General features: G+C 40.8%; 1 protein-coding gene across 3 annotated transcripts in view; it reads right to left on the bottom strand.

The window, feature by feature from the left end:
- Positions 1–6901: 6901 nt before the first annotated feature.
- EGF (epidermal growth factor) overlaps positions 6902–15019 on the bottom strand; it is a 55342-nt gene continuing 47224 nt past the window's right edge. For 2 of the 3 annotated variants that reach the window (XM_058024067.1, XM_058024068.1), the window contains 4 exons: positions 14696–14872; positions 11758–11860; positions 8752–8854; positions 6902–7304 (listed from right to left, as the gene is read on the bottom strand). In XM_058024067.1, coding sequence (XP_057880050.1) covers positions 7081–7304; positions 8752–8854; positions 11758–11860; positions 14696–14872 — 607 coding nt within the window. In that variant the 3' untranslated portion in view covers positions 6902–7080. The remainder of the gene's footprint in view (positions 7305–8751; positions 8855–11757; positions 11861–14695; positions 14873–15019) is intronic. The other variant, XM_058024069.1, reaches the window with a different exon arrangement.

Genomic DNA, 15019 nt, shown 5'->3' with positions numbered 1-15019 from the left:
TCAAACAGGAGCCATTTGTTAGGCCCAGCTGTTTGAAGGACCCAGCCTCCCTTCCCTCCTGTGCCTGGAGCAGGCTGGGTGGTTCCAGGCATGCACATCCCCCTTTCCCAAGGCTGGCAAGCCTGGGTTTGCCTGGGACCTCGCCTGAAAGGGCTCCTGGACCAGACTCCACAGAGTGTGCCCTGTGTCACTGGAGATCAGAAAACCTCTCCCCATCGCATCCAAATGCCTCTAATGCTCCCTTTGTCCCACAGGACACACTGAGGCAAGCATACCTGTGCTCTACTTATTGAAGCTGCTCGTGCAGGTCTCCAGGAGTTCTGCTCTGTAAAGCATTTAGAAAATCTTAGATTTGGGTCTGCTTAGCATTACAAATGTAAACAGAGGGTGAATTCACCTCTGCACTACGGTTTAGCACAGTTTTAGGATTTGAGTTGGACTCTAAGGCTCTAAACAAAGGGCTGAGTTTTTACAAAGAGAGATTAATTAACAAAATTTAAAAACAAAATTTTGAGTAGTTAGGGTGTACAGTACTCTCTCTTTGCACATAATAATGTGAGAAGGGGGTAAGATTCAAATCGCATGTAAAATTGTGCCAACACAACATTTCCAAAGCTGCATCCACTTCAAACAGGTTTTAGTGTGTCCCTGGAGAAGAAAGAAATATAAATCTCAATCAGCTTGACTCCAAGCGCACTGATTTGAATGTTAGCTTTGTTTATAAGAGTAGCCCTTCTGTTGGAATTTCTTTAAAGGATAAAAAACCCAAAACAACTATCATACCAAGAGCTATTACAATATTGGCAACAATTCTTGAGTCCTGCTTTCTCTCCCTCCCTCCCTCCCCCCATCCCTCCCCTCTCTTTCTTCCTCTCTTTCTCTCCCTCTCCTCTCATGATTTTTTTCCTTCTAGTGGAGAGGAAGCTTGCAAGGACCTGCTGAGTTGTTTGCCTGCTGTCATCCCTTGAGCAAGGAGCAAGGAGCAGACCCAAGAGCTCCTGAGTGCCCACAGCCACTCTAAGGTAGCAGCATCCTCAGCCACACAGCCCTGGGTTTGCATTTTGAGGGAACATTATATGGGATGCAGAAGAAGAGTAGTGAACCACTGGCTGAACGAAGACTTTAGGTTTGATTTGTTTTTACATTCAGCCACAATGCAAGATCCAGATCCAGCTGCCTCAGCATTTGGTAGTGTTCAGCTCTGGGGTCAAGGCTGCCTCTCCATTATGAAAGTGGGCTCAGAGTGTGTTTTGATGTACTTTCTACAAATCCTACAGATTATTAGGTATGAGAAAAGAGAAAAGAACTATTATGATTACAACATACAATAAGCAGTAGGGGGTGTTTTGTTATATATCTCTGTCTGCTGAAGGTGGTGTTTAGCACATTTCTGCGTTTGGGCCAACAAAACTCTCTTAGAGGTAAAAAACCATTGTATAGTGATTAAAGACATTGACAACTCCCAAAAAAATGGACAGTTAATACTGTGTTTAGGCTCTCATTTAAGAGATTTTGCAGAGAAGAGTGTTACTTAAAACTAACTGCTGTTGACCATTGGAGAAATGAGGAAAGATACTATAATCTTATGCAATCCCAGTTTTGGTCTGTTCCCTTGACCTGGATTAACCTTTTTCCTTTTATCTGTATTTTAATTCCAAACACCTCACTTAAATGCAACTGTATCCAGGTCTCAGCTAAAAGCTTTAATGAGCAACACTAAGGTCAGCGGAAATGTTTGAACTTTATTATTATTTCATACAAATGCTGTGGGGATCCCTGAATCTCCCACAGTTATTAGTTATTTTGGTCTCCAGTGAGATGTTCAGCATCTGGCTGTATTAGTTGATTGATTTTTCTTTTTAAATGGTTGTCTTTCAAGAGCCATTTAAAATACATGTTTCTTCTTCTTAACATACTTACAGGCACACACAGTGAACAAAGGCTGCACAGAACTGGGTCCAACTTTCCTTTGTAAAGAAGAAATAAACATCAAAATGGTCTTTATAAACTTAGTGTAAATATTTCTATTTCTTTCTTTAGTGAAGAAATTATAAATTTAGACATAGCACACTTCCACTGCTTTTACTACATTGTGGTTAGCTGCTGTTAATAGACTCATGAAATATCAACTGTGCATTCTTTAAATTTATTACATCACAATCAAATGTATTATTTTGTGCAATCAATATTAACAAAGATCATGTCCATTTAAGTGTGCACACTGTTTTGTAGACTGAATGTAACACATACATTTTGTTGTCTTTAGTCAATAGAGATCCCAGAGCAGCTAATTATTTTATAAATTATTAAGTATTCTTTTCATTTTATGCATCCTACTAATACCTAGGGAACTTACTACTGGACCAGGACTCCAGCTGTTCTATTTCCAGTATCTGCTCACATAAAAGTGAGTAATTCCCTTACATGGTGTCTTTTGACTTTCTTTTATAACCAATCCAAATTGGTTTGGATAAAGACCACATGGGTGAGGTCAATATTGCAATGTGGATTGAAAACTGGCTGTCAGACAGGATCCCAAATCCCACAGTGAGCACACAATGGGGGTCAGACTGGTGGGGACAGATTAGGGACAACAAGGACAAGACTATCTGTGAACTGAAGCTCCAGCAATGTGTGTGGTACAAAACTGGGCACTTGGAAAGGTAACAGTGTATGCAGCAGTGAGTGCGAGCAAAACCAGTTCTAGGACTCAGATATTCTTAAAACTACTCTTGGAGATGATATCCCAACTTCTTACCTGGAAAACAGACAGCTGCCAGACTACAGGGTCTTGATCTATGAAGTCCAGAGATTCCTTCCGGGCTTTGGGCTTCAGCTTGCACCTAAAACAATGAAAGAGCCACAACCATCCTCTCCAAAGAGAAAGTGGGCAAGGAGAAGATATTTTGGTTGTAGCACCTACAAGCGTTAACCTTGAGGAGGAAGAGGTGACAGTGCCCACAGACCCACTACAAAAGGATCCACTACTTCTGCATCTTTATACATGATTATTGCAGCAGTTGCCTCAAAAGCCAAGTTCCAAAGTCCTGGAGTTGCAGGGTATAAAGGATGCGTAGGTCTGGTTAGAAGTGACTAAGGCTTTCCATGGGTCTGAACCCAGTCCACCTCGGTACTGAGGAGTGTCTGAAAGTTAATCCCATGATGAATGGTCTTCACAAAGTTAACTGGTTCTGGTCCACATCAAAACTGGCATTAAACAGCAGTCTCAATAAAAGATCAGAGAAACGTAAGCCAAATTAGGCTATCATCCTTGCAGATTGTGTTTGGGGTGCATTCCTGGCCTGTGGGGGAGGCTTCTAATGCCACTAACTTCTTTCCTTTTCACATGCACAGAGATAAAGATGGCCAGTTATCAGAGAGTGAAGCAATAACACCAAGTGTGTCCTGAAGACTAATGGAACACTGTAGGCATCACCCTGAAGTAACATGAGATAAAATTACTCTCAATATGACAAAAACACGATATGTATTGAGAAGGAATAGACTTCCCCTAATTAATCCCATTCTGAATAACTTTTCACTTTTTCCATAGGTTTTTTTTCTTGGGGGGTGGGGGGAGGTGGTGGGGGTAGGTTTTCATTCTGGAAGAGATCAGTAAGATGAAAAAATTTTGCCTAAACAGATAAACCTGTGCAAAGCTGCAAGGAGCTGAAAAAGGGATGTAAAAGTAGATGTGTCATGCAGTTCTATGACTAGAAACCATTGCATCCTCTGTGTCCCTTAAGAATGAGCATGAATCATTCCTCACTTGCTTACAGTGAAAATATAGCTTTAGAGGATTGAAATGCTAATTTCAACAAAGTCAAAATTTACTGAACTAAACAGAGTCACTTTACTCTTTAAAGTGACCCATGGTTTTCTCACTTTGGATTTGTCAAGCTTTTCACCCAATGTGTTTATGAATTCCTCTTTTACAGCTTAATATAACACAGGGTAATTTCATTTTAAAAAGTCAGAGTACACCAGTAGGATTTAAGATCAATGCTAAATTTGTTACTTACAGAGAAATTCTAATAATTTTTAAAAGCATTTTTGATGAAGGAAGTTTAACCAAAAAAACTGAGCAACCTCCAGGATTCAACTATTTTACTTCAACCAACAAGCATGTAAAGCCTGAACAGAACATCTTGGCAAGCAATTCGAAAACATATTCTGAAGCCATGGATAATATTTCCAGATGAATAAGTAGCAGCATTCCTAAGAGTCATTTAGACGTGAACAAAAAGGATTACATGGATTTTATTGGTTTATGGGAAGATATAAATAAAATATAAATGAAAACTTACCATATTCAAGGTGGGATCAAGGTGTGATCTGCAGCAGATAATCCTCATTAGCATAGATTCTCTGGTTGGAGAACAAGAAACCCACAATACCTGCACGTGCTGCACCAGCACATTATAGACTGTGGCTGTATGAAACCAGAGGACGTTTCAGCTTACCTGATGGGAGTCAGCTGAAACCAGAATTTTGTACTCTCATCTCTTAAAACAAGAGGGACACCAAGGATTTTTGTCTGGTATTTTTTAAAATTTTATTTTATAAATCAATAACTTTATAAACATACAAATAAACCAAATATATTATATTTGTATTGAAATATCCTTTCAAGTTTTTACCCTAAAGATTATTTTGAGTTTAGAGCTGAGTTTAGGAAATGTTTAAAACTCCAAACACTCTGATTACAAAAACATATCAGTTTGGTTTCCCTATCTTATTCTGTAAAGAATACTATCAAATTTAAAGTTAGATCATTGGGAGGAAAGCAAAGTAAACAAAAAAACCCCAAGATAGAATAGCAAACTAATTTTTAAGAAGTCTGAAACATCTTTATTCAGGCAAGATTCAAAGTTACAAATCTTGATTTCTTTTGACTGGGGAAACTTCCAATGAAATGTTGACTGTCACTCGACACAACATTTGCATTTTAAGCACACAAACATACTTCACCAGAAAAACTCAAACTGCAGGGACCAAAGTCTTTTTGATGGGAAGCTCTCATGGGAACAAATGCTTTTTTGGACTGGGGCCTTTGGACCTGGACTCTCTTGACATTAAAATACAAAAGATCATTAACTGAAAGACCAGGGAATCCAAACTAGATGTTTGAACAATGTTAGTGAAATTAAACAATACCAAACTTAAAATCAAATCTATCAAATCCTAATGATTCTACACAGTTGTTGCCTGCTCCTGAACACGGTTTAGTATGCCAACACCTCTCAACTGTTTCTCTTGCTGTGGAAGTACCCTTGATACCATTCACACAAGAGAATGGGTCTTCACTGCTAGTAGTTTCAACTAATCCTTGGAAATGAGTATTTTACAAGCTTGTTCTGAATCCAGAGTTGATGTGGTTAGAAAACAGCCTCAACAATTCAAAACCACTTTAGAAGTCAAATAAGTGACAGCCCTCTACAAAACCAGGACTCAGTGTCATTACTGTTTCAACAACATAAAACAAAACTGACTTGACAAAGTTACTCCAGTGTGTAACTATTTTGAATAAGAGGTAAGAGCCTTTCATTACTCTTTCCTTATTGGCCTACAGAACTGGTAAAAAAAAAAAAAAAAAATTACAACATTCCTTGCCTTTCAGGCAGGATTCAAAAAGAACCCAGAAAAGCAGAATAGTAAACACAGAAATTAGTAATATTTGCCACTATTATCCATCTAATGAATTACAAGGAGCATTAGTGGTGGGCGCCATAGCAGAGTTTGAAGGTTACAACAGCAGGCTTCAAAAATGGAGGACAGAGAGATCCCTCACAAATAATAAAATCATTATTAGTAATTCAGCTGATGTTCAGGCATCTTCCAAAACATTCTGAAAACAGCCTTAGGAAGTCAAGACAAGTTGGTGAAAGTCACTTGATATCACAGAATGCTCTGAGTTGGAAGGGACCCACAGGGATCATTGAGTCCAACGCTGAAGTGAAAGGCCTGTACAGGGGTTGAACCCCAACCTTGGGGCTACCAGCACCAGGCCCTCACCTACTGACCTCATCCCTGTGTACTACAGAGCTTTGCAAGAGAGTAAATAACCTGATACGTGTTAGAAATCCAGTTACAAGAAAAAATGGTTCAGTTTTCCAATTGTTCCCTCAGATTCCACAGGCAGCACAAATCAGTTGAGTGGAAGTCAGTCCAAACTGAGGTGGCTTTTTTGTGTTTTTGTCCCACCCCTCCTGGTCTTTTGGAACAGCAATTGGCTGGACTTCTGTCCTCACACTGAGTCCCATATAACGGACCAGGTTTTGGTGCCAGGCACACCTTGTAAGACAAGAACAGCTCCAGCACATGCCTCTCTGCAGGGCTGAAGGCAGACACAAACACACTTCCTCAGCCCAGAAATAATCCTCTTATGCCCTGAAGGACCAGTGTAGGCTGGGGAAAAAAATGGAGGAATCACCTTTCCCCCTCAAATACTACCCACACTTAATAACATGTGACTGCAAACCATCCTCGAGTACACAAAACCTGAGAAATTCAAGATCCTATTTGGTGCTTGCTAAGACACAAGAGCATCTCAGGTGGAATCCAAGAAGTTGCACTGGTCTTTCAGCAGCACTGGAGAGAGGCATATAGAGTCCATAAAAATCTTTTAATGGTAAGATCATTTTGAACTAATTTTTCTGCTTTCTCCTCCATTCCTGTTTCTCTGCAGCTTTCCTTGGGTTCCATTTTCTCAGCAGTTTCTAAACTCTGTGTGTGTAAAGATCACTACTTGCAACAAGCTCCCTTAGAGAATACTTATCACTGATAAATCACCCACTTGACTCTCTTCCTCCCAGTGACCTTTCAGCAGGCAGGTAATGAAGTTAGCAGCAGTGAGAGTTATAGAGTACTCACTGCCAACACGTTCCTCACAGTATTCCTCACAGTAATTCCTCCAAGCAGAGATGACAGGGAAGGAGTGGCAAAAACTCTGTTTTGTTCTGAATAATGGTGGGTTTTTTATAAAGAAGGTTTTAAGGAAAAAAAGAGTGTTGCTTCAGTGTTTGTGAGTTCCCATCCTTTGCTGACTTCCTTCTTTTCCCATTCAAACACAGACTGCTTCTAGTCTGGCTGCATCAGCAGGCTGGCTGGGGCAAGGTTGCAAGGCTCCCTTTCTGGCAGGGGATTGGGATGGATGCTCCAGGGAGCCTGGTGAGAGCTCTTCACTGCTGCCATGGAGTGGCACGATTTCTCACCAACGGGACCCTCTTCTCGGTGGTCTTGTTCTCTCTCCTCTTCTGCCAAAGTCTCTGCTGCTTTGTCATTTGTTACAGGCTGCTCTTCCTCTGGAGAAAACAGATATGTGTTACTGAAAGCCATGGGAAAAGATTGACAGCTGCTAAGCTGAAAGAAATGTAGTGGCAGCTTTGAGAGAAGAAAGCTGTGAAAGAATGCACAGAATCAGGTTCAATACCTCACAGAAGAACAAAAAAAAAAAAAAGGCAAAGTCAAGAACTTGCATCACATTTTAAGAAATTACTTGTCTTAGGCTAGATTGATGGTTTTCTCTTTTAATTCATAGCAAAGAAAGGCATGCCAAGACTACCTGCCTGGCAAAATTAAAATCTCTGCTTTAAAGTCAAAAGATCTTAGAATTATTTACTGGCACGGAATAAGAACTTCCTTAAACATGTTAAAAAAATTACCAGATTATTTACTGATCTTGTTGTCTAAGAAAATGGAATCACTTCTACTAAAATTTTTATGAAAAAATCAGACACCTGTCATAGGAAATTTCTGTTCCATACCTGCATCTGATAAAGCTGTAAATGAAAACAGAATCTCCTAATGAGAAACATCAGTGCTCCTTTGCTGGACAGTAAGGTTCTACACATGTTCCCAATATTAGAGCATCTAAGTAAATGTGAGGCACATTTTCTACTGATGAATAAAGTGACTACTCGGTGTATGTCTAAGGACAGGACTGGCAATTCTGAAAATCTTGCAAGATGCCTGGATGTTTGTATCCTCAAACATTTGTATTTGCATATTTCTAAGCGGCTGAGGCAAACTGGCATCTCTAGTAACTTCTGCAATTAGGAAGTATATATGGTAAATAAAACAAATGTCTTAGGGTATTAGTCTTCCTCCAACAGCTTTCACCATCTGAGCAATTATAGATCCAGTTGCCACCTAGAAGCCAGTAGTTCCTAAAATTCAGAGTGGTTCAGCTGGTAATTTGAGGGTCATGGAAGCCCATTCTGTGCTTCTGTGCCACCTGCTGCCTTTGGACCAGTGATGAGAGGTGCATTTCCTCCATTCATCTCATCTTTGTTTAAGCACCAAACACTGCCCAAGCAGTCAAACACCTTGTTTAACACAAAAAACAGAGCTGCAGTTGCTGCTACAGGGTGAAACTTGGATTCCTCACACCTTCCCAGTTTTCCTGCCTGAACTAATAAGGACTGTCAAAGTGTGCTGCTCCATGGACATCCATTCCCCTACAGTGTGATGGGCATAACTTCACCTGCAAGGCTCTGAAGGTCTATATTAATGCAAACATCTGATATCCCTCTATCGCAAGAACCCTCTGGCTTGCTCTGTGTGAAAGCACTTTGTAGTGTAGTTTCTCATGGTTAATCTGCAAAATGTAGGACTGAATGATCTGTTCAGATCAATACAAACATAGGCTCTGCCAAAAATAAAATCTGGATTTCTCTGTCTCCTCTACCAGTCACTGCTACTGCTGGTACAAGTGAGGAGAGAGCTAATAAGGAAGGACATCCTACTCACCAGACTCTGAAGGACAGGCAGGATGAGGATCTGCTGTCTCACACTCAATTAGATCAACTGCTTTAGTCTCCAGAGAACTGTTACCCTCCTTAAAAACCGCAAACTGCAAATACATACAATATGCACAAAATATGCAGAGCCCAAATTAATAAAAAACAAATTGGTTTTCTGAAACCCAAGAGGCAAACTAAAAGGGCCACACACACCAACCACAGAACAGGGAAAAAGGCCGTCCTGGCTTCTGGGATGACCCCTCCCCCTGCAGGTAATTAAACATTTGAGTTTATGACAGCCCCAGTCTTTCTTTGGAAAGTGCACAGTCTCAGTCTAGCTAAGAACTGCTGTCTTGCTTGCAAATCAACATTTCCAATGGCAAGGACAAAAGTTCATGAAAATCAACCCCCTCCATAGTACTGAGGGCCATTTTTAAAGTATTAAAAATATCTGCAGGAATCTAGACCTCAGGAAACTCTGTCAAACCCAGGGAAGGAAGCAAGCCTCCCTTCCTGGCTCTCAGCATCTCCTGCAGGATGTGGTTCCATCACGCCACAGTGACAGTGGAAGTCAGAAGATGAGACCCTCTGGGGGAACATGCTGAAAGGACCAGGGATAAAACAGAAAAAAATGGGATAGAGGAAAGCCATGTGAAGGACTATGATGAAATTGTACAGAGGAAAAGATGAAAAACCCTTAAAGGGAGGAAGTTTAAAGAGCAGAGACAGGGAAGAAAACATCTGTAAATAAGATGTTCCAACCAAAGGACTGGCAGATTCAGAGGTCCAGGTGGATAACTGGTGGATTTATGTGGATAGAATACACATGTAGCAGGTGCACCTATTTAGGCATCAGTTAATTTCTGTAAAATCTGTACTTTTACATCTGCTAACCCACATGTGACCAACCCCTGGCAGAGATACACACAGTTCTGCAAAATATTTTTGACTGTGCAAAGCAAAACAGTTGGTGGATGAAAAGTCTCAGAACAGCATCAAAATCCAGGCACATGTAGAAGTTTACCAAGGCTTACATATCAGCAGGAATAACCCAGCCTGGCTTATGGAAATCTAATATGAATGTAAAAAAAATATGCAGGCATACCCTCAGTTAATTGCACCCTCACCTGGCAGAAAAGATGTAAAGGGAAAAGTGAATGATGCTTGATCAATTTGTAGGTATAGTTTCAGTATCACGATACCTAACTTTTGATGTGTGTGATAGCACAAAATCTTGTTATCCTCTGCATCAAGCCAGACAGGCAAAAGGAGGCAACTCTTTGCACTCTCTCTCAGCAGCCTCACAAATGAACAGTGGCACTGAGGACCACCAGAGGAGTGAAATTCATGAGCTCCTTACAGTTACTGCATACACAAGACACAGTCCCAATATGAAGTCCTTTGTTAAGATCATTGACATTGTGTAGCTCAATAGTACCCAAAAACCTAAAAGTTGAGCAACTATAGCTTTCTGTCCCTGATGTAGTATAACATTTTTCATTTACATAAAGCTCTGCAATAACCTCCTTGAAGTGAATAGCACAAATGGACAACTTCCTGCAGCTTTTTGGCAGTTCTGATGTCCTAACCTGAGTGCATGCATGCATGAAGCCCTGCTGAACTTAACAATCAATGGCTACATCAGCACAGAGAAAATCACATGCATGAAACCACAGCAATCGTTACTGAGTAAGCAATTAGCAAAGGGTCACTGATTTCCTCTTCCAGTGTGCAACAAGCCATTGCAATAAATTATTAATGTATTCCATGTCTCCTGGTGCATAGTGAAATGTAACACACATGTATAACAGATGTAAGAGCTTGATTTGTTTTTGTTGATTCAGTCCATTGCTTAGCTGTTTAGTTGCTTTATATTCAAGCAAAAATGTCACTGGTGACCAGCATTAACTGCAGGGTCAGCAGAAGGTGGGGACAGAGCTGATGGGCTGCAGGCCTCATGGAGCACTGCTCCCTGGCAGTGAACTGTTCTCAGTCCCAACAAATGTTTCTGCTTTTCTCAACTTCGGGTATTTTACAAACTGTGGATTTTACTTCTACTGTGAACAAATTATGGCATTGCCATGACTCAGCTCATTTGCTGTCCAATACCTGAAGGAAATGTGCTGATAATAAAATGTGCATAAGAGCATGCAGATGACCAGCTAAGGAACAATATGCCACAACCAGGGACAAGTCGACCCAGTACTACCAACATATGTTTGACAGAGTGCTTCAGTGGCTACCCACTCACAAGTCCTGCCAGACACTCTCACTAAATCACTTGCAAGGCCATTCTAAGAATCTCAGACAGCACAGAAGCAGCCACAGATGCCAATTATGTCACTTGACAACTTCAAGTTCCAACTGCGATCACCCAGCAGTGTAATGTTATTCTAATGCCAGTCAGAACCAGATCCTTAAACCAGATTTTATAGGGATAAAAACAGCTTCAAAAATGACAGCAACCACAGGCCTGTACAACCAGACCATGTCGGCATTCTTACCTACACCAGAGCAAAATTGGAACTTTATATATCCTACCAAGCTGCCTGATAAAATCCTGGTTGTTTTTCTTTACAAGGCAGCAGCTTCTAATACAAGACATTTAATTTCATCAAGCCTCAAAATAGAGTTCAGCATCTCATGTAGCACACACAATACTTGGCTTCCAAGAAGGCTTTTTTACAGAGGGCATACTTTCCTGTGAAAATAACTGTGTGATATGCCATGTCATCACATTGCCATTTCCTTAATTTAGAACACAGTTCCCCAACTGTTGTGTTCAAAGCTAACAATAACACTGGCTAATGGTTGCAATACATCCAGGCAGCTGTGAACTTTGAGGGATAACAATGAGGTAAGATGAACTGGGGTTCACAGCAAAGCGCTTGATGACTCTGGCAGTTATTTAATGTATTTAAGATGTGAATTATTTGATGGATAATCTCAAGTGGATCCCTAACACTCTTTGATCCTTCCTGATTCCCTCTCCACTCCACATTAATATGGTTACCAGAGAGTTGTTGCCAGTAGGTGTTACGCTCTCATTGTCAGCGCGGCTGCTGGCAGCTCTTATCGCTTCTGCACAGAGGTTCTTCTTATACAAATTCTGACTTCTGCAACAGAACAAAAGCTGAAGCCAATTATTTTGCTCAGAGAGGAACAGATGCTTTTTTCACACATTATTCTATCAGTATTCACAGAAGTACATAGATTTTGTTTTCTCTCACTGTTTTGTGTATTGCTATCCCTTACCGCACAGTGGTTAAAACAAACAGCTTGTCAGAAAAAGAAGTCAGTAAGAAGTGCACAAATGCTTGTTCCCAAGTGCAATCTGTAAAGGGTCATTCATTGGAATGAACAATGGGCCTCATAATTTTAGCTAGAACCTTCCATTTTCTTACATTATTCTATTTATAATACATTTATCTTACAAAGATTTGTTTCAGCCAATGCAATGAAGAGTGTTTGTGGGCGAAGCTCAGAAATAAAAAGCTGACTGTATTTTTGTACACTGTTGGTAGCTACAATTATGAAAGTCACTTTTTTTATTCATCCCCATCATTTATGCAAAGCACCAGTTTCAGAAGTTACTATGAAATAAACAAACTGAAAGTCTCAAAAAGCTTGGAAATAAGCTCTTCCAGGAAAAATTCATGACCCACCGAATTGGCTTTAGGGGAAAAAGCTATGAGTACAATCTGGAGCTAGAAAAGGTATGAATAATCAGCCCTAAGAGGCTACTTACATAAATTCAAAGACTGTTTTTGCAGTTAAACAGTAATCACTTATAAGGCAGTATTAAAAGCCCATATAGGCCCAAAGGAAAAAATTATTTTACTTCTCTTGAGATCCAAATCAGTATATCTTTACTCACTTTACAAACACATTTTTACCCTTCTAAGCATCAGCTAAAAAAAAATAATCTTATAGTCTTCAGATTCTGGAAGTCTGAGTTTATAACATCTTTTCACTTGATCTATTTTAACTAAAATTTATTAGATATTTGCCAACAAAAATAGCAATTTTCCTTTTACTTAGGAAATTTCCTTTTATTTCTACATAGCTTTTATATACTAACTGAGAAAGTTCACATGGCATAATTATCATATATTGCTCCCTTCACGAAAATACGATGTTAATAAATTTTGCTTTGCGCAGCCTTGGCCAACTGAGGTGGAGGAATTGTAGGTGTTGAATCTATGATCCAGGTTTGGTGGTTTGGGGGTTTTTGGGTTTTGGGTTTTTTTGGCGTTTTTTTGGGGTTTTTTTTGTTTTTTTGTGGAAAAGAGTTGTTTCTTTTCTTTCCAAGAAAGATAAGAAACTTGGCACACTATACAGTCAGACTGCATAAACCTAACATTAAGAATCACCCATTGCTCTTCAGCAGACAACAGTGATTGAATAAACCAACACAACCCTGCAGCACATTCGGCCTTCAGTTCCCACATTTTCAAACCGGCAGGTGTAGACCTCCAGCTTCATTTCCTTCAATTAAAAGGAGATTGCATCTCCTTTTTGCAGGGGAAGGAACAGGACTATCAAAGACTTAATCGGTACATTTTGAAATACAGTAGATTATCTGAAAAAGTGGTATAGCAATTTCAACCCAAATACTGATTCCCAGACTCCACTTAAATAGGGATTTTAGATCAGCAGTTTAATTTTGATCTGGTTATACTAGTAATTGCTGCAGTTCAAACTCAGTCAAGTGTGTAATTGAAAACCTGTTGTTGTGGTAAATAGTTATATTGATCAAAAGCATTTGGCAAGAAAGAAACATAAATCTGGGAGAAATTACAGAAGAGTGAAGTAGGGAAGAAATTTAATACTTTCATACATTTTAACAAATCATATTCCGTCTATTTTTCATAAGATAATATATGAAATATATAAGAAATATAAGAATGTCATAATTTTTCTGTTCTTTTTTATCCACTGATTGAAATCTGAACCCCAGGTTATGAGAAAAAACCAGGCTGCACTTAGCTTTAATTCTGGACCCCTTACAGGAATTAAGAGAAAATGCCAAATTTTGCTGCTTTCCTGCTCTTGTGGACTAAATATGCTAAGAACCTTTACATAAGAATGAAAAACACTAGCTTGCATAGTTAACTTCTTTTGTAGCTTAACTTTTTATGTCTAGGAGGATCTAATTTTAAAATTGACCTAAACCACAAACAAAAATCCTGCATTTAAATCAGCCTCTGAGAACAGCTGTCTGCCAAGGTCATGGCCAAAAGACTCTAGCTTAAATGCTTAATACTTTCCAGTCTAAGGGACACCGATGACATTTAATTTCACATCAGACTGGGTTCTTAAATAGTGACCGTTGGAATTCTTTTTGCCACAGGAAGAATCCCAAATCTGTGCAATTCATTACAGCCATGGAAAATGCCAGGGAGTACTTTTACAGCAAATGTGCTTAGACTCACTCCCCTGATTTTACTCTCTCTGCTGCCAGGAAAACTGCTTCCATGTTCACTGCTGGAAGCATCACTCCGTAAGTTTGATGCCTCCAGCAGTGAACATGGAAACAGTTCGCTGTTTCCTACTAGCCTTAGGAAGGTTAGTAGGCAAAGAAATTTTCGGGTGGAATTCTACGCTCAATGGGAAACAAAAGCCAGCTCATTGAATAGCTGGCAGAGAAGAGCCAGCCCATACCATGAGAGTTCCAGCCATCTAGAGCTGTGAAGGGAAAGGCAGGAAGAAGTAAATGGCATGTTCCTGAGCTCTAGCAAGGTCTGTTCCCCTTCCCTCCAGACACCTGTGCTCACTAACACCAACACGAGTTCTGCGGGCAAGGGACACCCCAGAACCCTCTGCATTATTCCCAGAGCCAGGAAAAGAAAAGAGCGGGAGCTCCCAGCAGCTGAGGAGCAGGTCCGGTTGTGAGCCCCAGCTCTCTGCGGGCAGCCTCAGGAGGGGCAGGCCGGCGTTGGCAGCAGTACCTGCGGCGGAGGGCGGCCAGGGCAGCCAGCAGCAGCAGCAGCAGCAGCAGCGCCAGCCCGGCGGCCGCGCCCGCGGTGATGGCGATGCTCCGCACCTTGGCCCGCCCGGCGCGATGCTGCTCCCACCACTCCAGGTCGCTGAACTGGCAGCGCTCGCCCACGTAGCCCGTCACACAGCTGCCAAGGAAAGAAAGAGGGACACGGGGGACGCGCTGAGCGGCGGCAGGGCTCGGCCCGGACCGCCACCTCGCATCGATGCACCGCTGGTCACCACTACAGAAACATCTGGCTCACTTCAGCATGGGGAAGACAAAACCATTTTAA

Source organism: Melospiza georgiana, chromosome 5 (genome assembly GCF_028018845.1).
Source record: "Melospiza georgiana isolate bMelGeo1 chromosome 5, bMelGeo1.pri, whole genome shotgun sequence".
NCBI lineage: Eukaryota > Metazoa > Chordata > Aves > Passeriformes > Passerellidae > Melospiza > Melospiza georgiana.
The sequence above is the reverse complement of the archived record's forward strand: the minus strand, read 5'-3'. Positions and strand labels throughout refer to the sequence as shown.